This window comes from Bos mutus, chromosome 5 (assembly GCF_027580195.1).
Source record: "Bos mutus isolate GX-2022 chromosome 5, NWIPB_WYAK_1.1, whole genome shotgun sequence".
Classification (NCBI taxonomy): Eukaryota; Metazoa; Chordata; class Mammalia; order Artiodactyla; family Bovidae; genus Bos; species Bos mutus.
In genome coordinates this window covers 101,026,492-101,036,253 of record NC_091621.1, presented here as the reverse complement: position 1 = coordinate 101,036,253, position 9,762 = coordinate 101,026,492, and the positions used below count along the sequence as shown (strand labels likewise).

Sequence of the window (9,762 nt, the reverse complement as noted above, 5' to 3'; positions counted from 1 at the left end):
TCGACGAGATGCTACACCCTGGCCAGAGACCGAAGCGCAGGAGGACCCAGGGAGCAGTGCGCCCACGCTGGCCAACACCCCCAGCGGGCACACACCACCCCACACCCACTCCAAGCTCTCAGCAGCCCGCTCTGTACTCCTGTCTGAAACAGAGATGGGGAAGACAGATGAGCTGGAAGCAAGAGTGGGACAGGCTGGAGTCGGGCCCCAGGAGACTGGACTTTGGACAAATCTTTCTCTCAACCGTGAAACATCTGCATCCTGGAGCCCCAGGGCCCTTGGGGCATGACCCAAGCTAAGGACACAAGGTGCCCTCGGCCCAGGCAGGGGTCCGCCAGCAGCCCCACCCACCACGCCCCTGCCCAGGGTCGGGGGCCAGGCCGTCAGCCCTGGGCCGAGGGAGCTTCCGAGATGGGGGCTCCCTGGGGCTGCCTCCATTAGAGGAGCCGCTGCCACGCTGGGCGCGCCCAGTGGAACCTCACAGCAGAGCAAGCAGCGGCAATGCCAACGTCCGTGCCTACACCACAGAACCTGGGCAGACTGGCAGGCTGCACTCGGGCAGGGCCAAGCGGGCGGCCCTGAGAGGCGGGGCAGCCCCAGAGCGGAGGTGCAGGAGCCCCCACCCCACCACGAGCACAGCCCTGGGCAGGAGGGCTCTGTCCCTCTCGTCCCCCCGGACCACGGCCAAGGCCGCACCACGGCAAGGCAGCCCCAGGAGGCCGTCCACGGGGACCCGGGATGCCGGCAGAGAGAAGGCGGCCGTCAGACACGGGACAGAGCTATCCAAGGAAGATGTTTATTTTCAAGTTTCTATGGAAATGTTACAAACAATGGAAACTGAAAAGAAAAAAACATTTAAAGTTTCAAGCTACCATTTTAAAATAAAAATATGATTAGGTGAAATAATAAATAACGACACCCCAGAACACGAGAGATGAAGGCGGGGCACGAGCCAGGGGCAGGCGCAGGCCGGGTGCCCTCCCCAGCCCGGCCGCCGGCCGCTCGGCGTGCTAGGGAGGCAGGAATGAAAGGGCCACACCGTCCAAATCTTGACTTTATTTTTTTTATATAAAAAATGCAATTTTGGAAACCCACCCTACCTTTTCCCCTAACATAATGCTTTTACCTCTTAAAAATAAAAATAAAGTACTAATTCTATATACATCACATGTACCATACAAAAATGTATCCAAAGTTTCTATTGCTACCAAAGTGTTCTAAATTAAAACGAGTTACAGAAAGCCCCTCATTGTAAACAAAAGATTACAAGTTACAAAATCAAAGCACACACAGCCAGAGTCATTTATACAACAACCAACATCCTGCTCCCAAAGCAAGTTGAATTTTTATGTGCCTGTATAAAAATGCATATCAATATACTTCTGCAAATTTATTTTTCATTATAAAGCAAATGAATACACTTTCTACAATAAATAACCCGCTGGGAGGCACACCGTGGGAGGCTGGCAGGCGGGCAAGGCTGCAGGGGAGGCCCAGGAGGCCCGCCCCGGCCCTCACGGAGGCGGCGGAGTGTTTTTGGTGATTTGCGAGTGATGCACGCGGCATAAATTTATTCTCCACCTCTTTCCACAAAGTACCATTCAAAATAATGTCATTTTCTTTCTTAAAATACACATTTGTCATTGTAAATGTACATCCCGTCTATTAAATAGTGGTACTCTGTGTAAAGAGTATGATTTACAAAATTATTAAACATTCAAAAGTCTTTAAAAAAAAAAGAGAGAGAGAGAGCGCTACAGATGGAAGAAATGGCGCCAGCAGCATCCGGCCGGTGCCCTGTGAGGGGCACGGAGCGGCGCCCTGGGACGCGCCCACGCCGTCACGGCGCCAGATGGGGATGGGTCCTAGAAAACCAGGAAAGAAAACCTCCCCCTCCCTGGGAGAAAGAACTCAACTATACCTAAAACTCAGAATAAGTTAAGTGGTGAACAATGTACAGCATGTACAGCTCTGCACACTGGGCGGCCGCCCCTCAGTCTATGTCGCTGAGGTCGCTGGCCGGCTCCCCGTGCACGCGGCTCAGGTGGCTCATGGCGCGGTCGAAGGCGACCCTCACGGCCTTACGGATGCTCGAGTTCCTGCCCTCCATCATCTTCAGCTTGTCTATCGTCTCGTCGATGCCCAGAGGGACCATCTTGGACTTCGGAAGCCACTGCCTTTGAGGAAGAAAACAGAATGTGAGGCCCGAGCGCACCGCCTGCCCATGGCGACCCCGCACACGCCCGGCCTCCACACCCCAGGCAGCGCCTCGGAACCCCAGAGCGCGGGCCCTGCGGGCACTCCCACCGCCCCCGCCTGACCTCCAGGCACACCGCTCCCCAGCCGGCGGAGGGCAGGGCTGCCCAGTGGAACTCAGCAGGGCGGCCGGCTGGGGGAGGCAGGGTCAGCAAGACGCCCCCCACTGACCTGGGGCACCGCAGGCCCCGCACAGGGTGGTCGGCCTCACACGGGCCTCGGGGCGGGGGCTGCAGAGGAGAAGGCCGTGCAGCCACGGCAGGAGCAGCCCTTGCAGAGACAGGGGTCCGGGAGCCTGAGTGGGGCCCGCAGGGTGCACGTGGACCCGGGGGCCCAGCGCCCGCATCCCCGCCCGCCACGGGGGAGGCTGAGCGCCCGCTTGCGCTCAGCGGGGCCGCGCTCACCAGCTCCTCTTGTTGTCGAAGAAGAGCACGAGGAAGAGCTTCTCGTCGGCCTTGGTCTGCATGTGCTCGCCGACCTTCAGCACGTCCAGCGGCGGGGCGGGGATGGTCACCCCGTTGTGGTGGCCAGGCACGCGCGGCATCTTAGGATCAATGATCTGCACAGAGGGGGGCGCGAGGTCACGGCACAGGCTGCGCGGCCAGAGAGCGGTGGGCGGGAAGGGACGCCAGGCACACCCGACCCCGAGACCCTGACACCCCGACACCGTGAGACCCTGACCCCGAGACCCCCACACCCCGACCCCAACACCCCAACTCCCCAACACCCTGAGACCCCGACCCCGACACCCTGACTCCCCAACACCGTAAGACCCTGACCCCAACCCCCCACACCCTGACCCCAAGACCCTGATACCCCGACACCCTGAGACCCCGACCCTGAGACCCCCACACCCCGACCCTGACACCCTGACTCCCCAACACCCTGAGACCCCAACTCTGAGATGCCCACACCCCGACACCCCCACTCCCTGAGACCCCGACTCCAAGACTCCAACTCTGAGAACCCCACACCCCGACTCCCCAACACCCTGAGGCCCTGACTCCGAGTCCCCAACTGAGACCCCCACACCCCAACTCCCTGATACCCTGACTGCCCAACACCCTGAGACCCCGACTCCACGTGGGGTCTCCCAGGACACCTGTCCAAGCGCTGCTGGGGTGGCCCCAGGCCCAGGAGCGGGGGACGCGGCCCCAAGGCTGGGTGCCTGCACACCCTGACCCGCCCACCGCACTCACCAGGGCCGGGTACGAGGGGTAGCCACTGCACTTGGCCCACACGACCTTCAGGGGCTCGAGGACGGAGGCGGCCGCGTCGGTGGATATCCACATGCTGTTCTGCCCGACCTCTGGGGAGAAGAGTGGGGGAGAGGGGAGTCACGGCAGGGCCCTCAGGACCCGCTGGGCCGCGCACCTAAGATCACCTGGACACCAGGACCGGGGGACTTGGGTGGCCCGGCGTGGTGTCGGAGTCCTCTGCAGCTGCGCCCCGCCCCGCTCCGCAGCCCCGGGCCTCGGGGTTCCGGCACCTCCCGCTGCGCGCAGGGCTGGTGGGCACACACTCACCAGCAGCAATGCGTGCTGCCTTGGCATAGTTTCCGTTCTCGATGCAGGATATCAGCTCGCTGCGGCCCTCCAGCGTGTGCCTGCGGACCAGGGCCGGCTTGCCGCGGCCGCACTTCGGTGCGCTGAAGCTTCAGGGGGAAGCGGACAGACTGTCAGCACCCAGAGCGCACGGGTGCCCGGCGTGGGGGTTGTTCAGGGGAGGCGGTGTGGGCTACAGCCACTTTTTTTTGGCTCCACCACGTGGGATCTCAGTTTCCCAACCAAGGACCAGCCTGGGCCAGGCAATGAGAGTGCCAGGTCCTAACCACAGGACGCCAGGGGCTCCCAGCCATCGCCGCGACAAACCAGGCTGGGAAGCCCGTATGGACACGGCCTGTTCGTCCGCAAGCTGTGCTCAGCTCTCACACGGTGCCTTCCCCACTGTGAGCTCCACAGAGCGGGCAGCGGGGAGCAGGCACACCCGGGGCCCACCTGGCGTCGCAGAGCGGGCTGCTGCTGGAGGAGATGCTGGACTCGGAGGCGCAGCGGCGGCGTGGCGCGGCGGTCCTCCCCGGGGCGCCGCCCAGCTCCTGCTCGCCCCGCGCGGCCCCAAAGCCATTGGTGAGACCTGAAAAACAAGTGTGCGTGCAGCCCTGAGCTCGCCAGCTCTCTAAATCGGGACAACACAGACAAACGCACCCTGCAACCCACACCCACGTGCCCAGTACAAGGAGACGCAAGGAAGGGGGGAACTGAGTGGAAACACAGATCCCACGAAGGCAAAGAGACACCGGCTACTCCTTCCTGGACGCTCCCGTCCCACTGACCGAGGCCCTGAGCCTGCGGGGTGGGGGTTGGGTAGGCTTCCAGGGGATCTGCACGTCCCCAGCGAAGGAACACCTTCTTCCAAGACAAAGCACGAGCAGGGTCCCCAGCCCTCCAGAGCCTGAGACCCAACACAAGCGTCTGGTCCGCGTGCGACCCTTGTGTCTGGAAGCCACTCACACCGAGCCTGCCACAGCACACAGGAGGCCAGGAGGCCCGAAGAGCAAGCGGCCCACAGGCCCACGGCATCAGGCCGCAGGTCGAGGAGGACCTCAGAGCCAACCTCAGGTCCTGCCCCAGAAGTCCACGCCAGCAGGAGGCAGGGAGGAGACCAAGCGCCCCACCCGCCGGGTCACGAGGTGCCAGGAGCCCGAGGCGTGTCCAGCGACGCCCGGCCCGGCCCGGCCCGGCCCCTCTGGGCGACGGCTGCAGGGGGGAGGTGCCTTTTCCCCCAAAAGAATCCCATTCCTCATGCTTTAAAAATCTAAAAATCTATTGCTTTAAAAATGTTTTGAAGGAACTGGCTGATTACTGGTTTTCTCATCTGCTGTACATACTTCTCTGTAAATAAAAGGAGACATGGAGACCCTTTACCAGACAGCCTCAAAGATGCAGGAAGACAGCGCGCTTTCTGCTGCCCGCCCACAGTGAGCCGGTCAGGAGGCTGCGGCTCTGCCGGACGCACCCCAAGCCTGGCACTCTCTCTCTCCTACCAAGTCTTATTTACTTATAAGTAGCAGCCACAGGTAGTCAGGGGTGTTACACTCATTTTTGGAACCTGGACCAAACCACCCAGAGAAAGCACGCGTCTCGTCTCAGCCCAGGGGCCAGGTCCCCGGGCAAAAGCCCTGCAACGGGGGCTCTGAGACCCCACCCACACCCCCAGGAGGCCCCCAGACAGACCAACGCGGGGCCAGGCCCAGACACGCCCTCAGGGACAGCAGGGCCAAGGGTGCTCAGCCACGGAACCAGAGCTGGGGGCCGCCTCCCCCCGCCCTCCAAGCCGCTCAGCTGCCTTTCCTGGCGGAGAGGAGGACCCCGAGAGGGTGACGGGCAGCCTCACCCCCACAGGCACCCGGCGCCTGGGAAGGGCTCGGTGAGGGGTCAACGGGGCCTGCCGTCTGCGGCCCCAGCACACGGCGGGAGGCGGGAGCCGCCCTCCCAAGGCCGACAGAGGGCGGGAAAAGGGGGAGACGGGCCAGCCCCAGGACCCTGAGCACATCCCGGGGAGACGGCGCCGAGAGCCCTGCCCATGCACACACTTGGTGACGAGCGACACCAGGGAGAGAGGGCCCGGGGGCAGCTGGGGACACGAGGACACGCGCCTCCCCAGGACTCAGGGGACACACCCACCCAGGGTGACGAGCGAGTCAAGCAGTCTTCCACACGCTACCCGCTGAGCGGCAGACAAGCCCAAGGGCATGAGGCCCGGGGCTGGAGCAGGGCCAGGCTCTGCCAGCTGCCCCACGCCGCCCAGAGACCTCGCGGGGCCTGAAGTGACACTGGGCAGGAGCTCGCACAGGGTCCCTTTGAAACACCAGGAGTCAGGTCAGGGCCCAGTCAAAAGTGGCTTTGGGGACAGGCCAAAGCCCCCAGGTTCCCTGGGAATCAGAGCCAAAGCCTCAGATGACAGAGGCACCCAGGATCTCAAACCCCCTTCTCCATCCCAGAGACTGACACGCCGAGTGGGGAGCCCTGGCCCAAGTCAAGACGCCGGTCGGCGGGGCCACAGCAAGCATCCTGAACCCTCACACCACAGGGACAGGAGGCCCCTAGAGGCTCCCACAGGTGCGCTGGGCGCCAGGCCCACACGCCACAGCCCGCCGGGCACGCGCGGGGCAGCAGGGGCCGCAGCCAGCCTCTGTTTTGGTTACAAGCTTTTATTTTCAGTGTTGCGATGGAGCTGCATTTGGGGGTGTTTCTCCACCTTTCAATGAAAACACAGATGCACAGCAAGTAGGATCCCGACTCCCTGCTCGTGCCCAGACCAGCTCCAAGAAGACGCAGCAGCAGGAAGGCCAGCAGGTCCCCCGTCAGCGGATGCCCACGCCAGGGGACAGGACGTCCGCTCCCGGCAGCAGGCATTTGGCGTGGTGACAGAGACAGAGCCGTGCATCCCAGAGACCCGGGGGGCGACCAAGGCACCGGAGAAGCAGGGGGCGGCAGACGCCAGGGGGCCAGCACCAACAGCAGACAGCGAGGGCGGAGGCGCTGACGCCACGCGGCTGGGCAGCGCGGTCCTTTCTGCGCCGGCCCCAGCTCCACCCCAGGTCCTCTAGAGCCAGTCCGGTGCCGGCCGAGCGCAGGCCAGGTCTGTCCACATCAGTCGCCTGTGGAGGCAGCGGCTCTGAGGGCGCCTCAGCCCAAGGCTTCGCTCTGCACGGCCACCCCGGCGCAGGGAGGCCAGGCGACGTCCCAGCCAGCTTGAGCGCCTGCGGGCGGCCGGACGCCTGACGGGGCGGGCGGGGTAGGCGGCCTGGCTCCTCCAGGTGCTGTGTGTGGGCTTTGTGCGGCGCTTCCAATGCCATCCACAAGGACCGGGTGACACGCAAGGATGAGGGGTCCTTCCGCTTCTCCCGTCCAAGGTGAGCGAGAGAGAACAGTTAGGGTCCAAAGAGTGAGTTAGCCCGCATGTTAGTAGCTAAAACGAGGACCTGGAAAACAGCGAAACAGCCGTTTAGTCTGACTGAAGGCCAGACGCTCCCTGAGCAGCGCGCATGCCAGGAGCCACGTGGCAGGTGTCGCGACAGGAGGGGTTGACAGCTCGGAGCCCAGCCTGGGCCAAGAGTCGGCGGGCACAGAGGAAGCAGTCAGACAGCAAGGGCCCCGGAGACGTGGCTCTGGGACCAACAGCCAACGCGATGACCCCCGGGGCACCTGCAGCGAGAGGCCCGCGTGTCCGGAAGGAGGCGGCCTTGCCGTGTGCAGTGGACGCCGAGGACTTCCTACGAGGCACAAAACGGCTCTCTGGGAAAACTGCAAGGCTGCGAATGCCCATATCCTGAGACTGCAAAGTCTGTGGCTTGGAGCCACGGAGCCCCGCCAGACGCCCGGGTGAGGCCACACCAGGACCGGGGACCAGGCCAGTTGGTGCCAAGCAAACCCTCAGGACAAACCGCGCGTGGAAGACGGAAGACACCGCTGTCTGGAGAGGAAGAAAGAGCTCTGCCTGAGCCGGGCCGCAGGGCCGGCACCTCCAATACACCCAGCCCACTTGCAAGGCCTCCAGAACCGCCTTCCAGAGCTGCCACCACCCGAGAACCTGCAGCGTCCTTGGCTCAGGGGTGGCAGCAAAGAAGTGACGTGGTTTCCACAGAGACATCTTGGGAGGGAGCCCAGAGGCCCCAAAAGTCCAGCAGCCGGAGACCCACAGGGCGGTGTCCGACTCGCCTCCCGGCAGCAGGGGGCCTGCTAGGAGAATCCTAGCAACAGAAAACCCAGCAGAGCGCCTCCCACTAAGCCTAGCTGAGAAAGGCCCCGCCACGAAGGGACCCATCTGAACCTGGGTCCTGGGCACTAACGCAGCCCAGAGCTCAGAGCCCCAACAACGCACCAACAGTTACCCACTTGCTATCAGCTCATCAAAACAAAGCACTGTGCTTACTGGAAAGTGTATTATCTAATAGAACTAATTAATGGGCACAAGTTTACTCTGGCGACAAGAAGACCGGTCTATCCATCAAGGCGCAGGAGACACACCTCCGTGAAAGCTGGGCACCCACCCACCCCGCGAACCTGCGCTGCGGCTCAAATCCAAGCAGCAGAGGGGAGGACGCACTTCTCTGCGTGGCTGTGACCGACGCACCGACAGCTCACGCCACGGCTCTGGTCCGCAGCCAGCACATCTCCATAGACACCCGCAGCACAGCCACGGTGGAGCGGACGCGAGGGTGACCCACCGCTAGTTCACCCACACGGAAACCCCGTGCCTCCGCCGGGAGGGCTGGGGTTCAGCGCAGGCTGAGCACAGGGGCGCGAAGGTGCCCGGTGTAAACACAGCCCGGGGGCTCCTGAGGAGCGCAGGCACGCGGACGGGAGTTCACCAGACAGACCTCAGCCATGAGAGCTTCGTGATAAACCAGAAGCACATTCGCACTACCTTAGCAGCAGACAGCTCAGTGCACGTGACCCAACCAAGCCACACAGGACAGAGTGCAGGCGGACGGCACGCCGCATCCACCCGGGCCCGCAGGCTTCCGAAGAGGGGCCCGCCGCCCGGCACCCACGCGCCCGCCAGTCGGGAGCCTCCCGGGCCCAGACTCCCCGGAAGGGACCAGCAGGACCCCCAGGCCAGGCCGACCCCAGCCCTCGGCCACCCTGAGGCGCTGCCACGCCAGGCCTGCGACTGGGTGCTTCTCCACAAGAAACAGCGTCTGTCTCCTCCCGTGGACGCAGAGGGCAAACGCCGGCCCTGGAGGCGCCCCCACCCGACTCCGCCCGGGACTGGGGGCGCACGGGTGGCGCTATTTACCTGTGTCCAGGCGCTTTCCCGGGGACCCCTCCTCCACCTCAGAGTCGCCGCAGGTGCTCCGCGACCTTTTTCTTGGCTGCAGAAGAGTCTCCAACCTCGGAAGGACTACAGACAAAAAGGTTTTGGTCCCTAGCTGAGGAGAAGTTGGCTGGGTTTCAGTGTTCTTGGCAGACTTTGGGGGGCTTACACTTTTCGATTTGCAGAAGAGAACAGAAGTGCGTCTGTTTACATCGCTCGATGGCTCCGCCCCCGGCGCAGCACCACTACGGGCGAGGGTGGGCTCTGGAGAGTGTCCGCTTAGCAGCGCGCTCTGAGTGCAAGTGCTATGTGACTCATTACCAAATGTGACTCTTTTGGACAGTTTACTCTGCTCTGGGTGGAGTTCTACTGGGTTGAGGGTTGGTGGTTCTGAGTTAGGCTCCGAGTTTGAAGGAAGAGGTAATGCATCTGATGGTTCAAGTTTAGGGGGAGATTTATCTCCTGAAAAAATTATAAATAAAGTGATTTTTGAAAGCTGATAATTATTCAAAGCTATCATAAAACTTACTATAACTGTGAAGCCCACCAAAACACTAATTCAGTCAAGGAGACACGGCATCACACAGAACCGTCTGCAAGCAGCCACGGCCACACTGCGCGCCCCTGACGCCCGGCCGGCACCTGCACCCAGGGTCAGAGGCTCCTGAGACCACCGCACATGCGCCA

At 62.6% G+C, this 9,762-nt stretch overlaps 1 protein-coding gene across 6 annotated transcripts in view; it reads right to left on the bottom strand.

Annotated features, from left to right (window-relative positions):
- Nucleotides 1–774: 774 nt before the first annotated feature.
- The window catches only part of BRD1 (bromodomain containing 1), a 35,547-nt gene continuing 26,559 nt past the window's right edge, over nt 775–9,762 (bottom strand). Inside the window, exons 8-13 of one of the 6 annotated variants that reach the window (XM_070371421.1) lie at nt 9,058–9,537; nt 4,254–4,389; nt 3,783–3,910; nt 3,456–3,565; nt 2,661–2,815; nt 775–2,177 (exon numbers count right to left, since the gene is read on the bottom strand). In XM_070371421.1, the coding sequence (XP_070227522.1) occupies nt 1,994–2,177; nt 2,661–2,815; nt 3,456–3,565; nt 3,783–3,910; nt 4,254–4,389; nt 9,058–9,537 (1,193 nt within the window). In that variant the 3' untranslated portion in view covers nt 775–1,993. The other 5 variants (XM_070371422.1, XM_070371423.1, XR_011464300.1 and 2 more) reach the window with 5 other exon arrangements.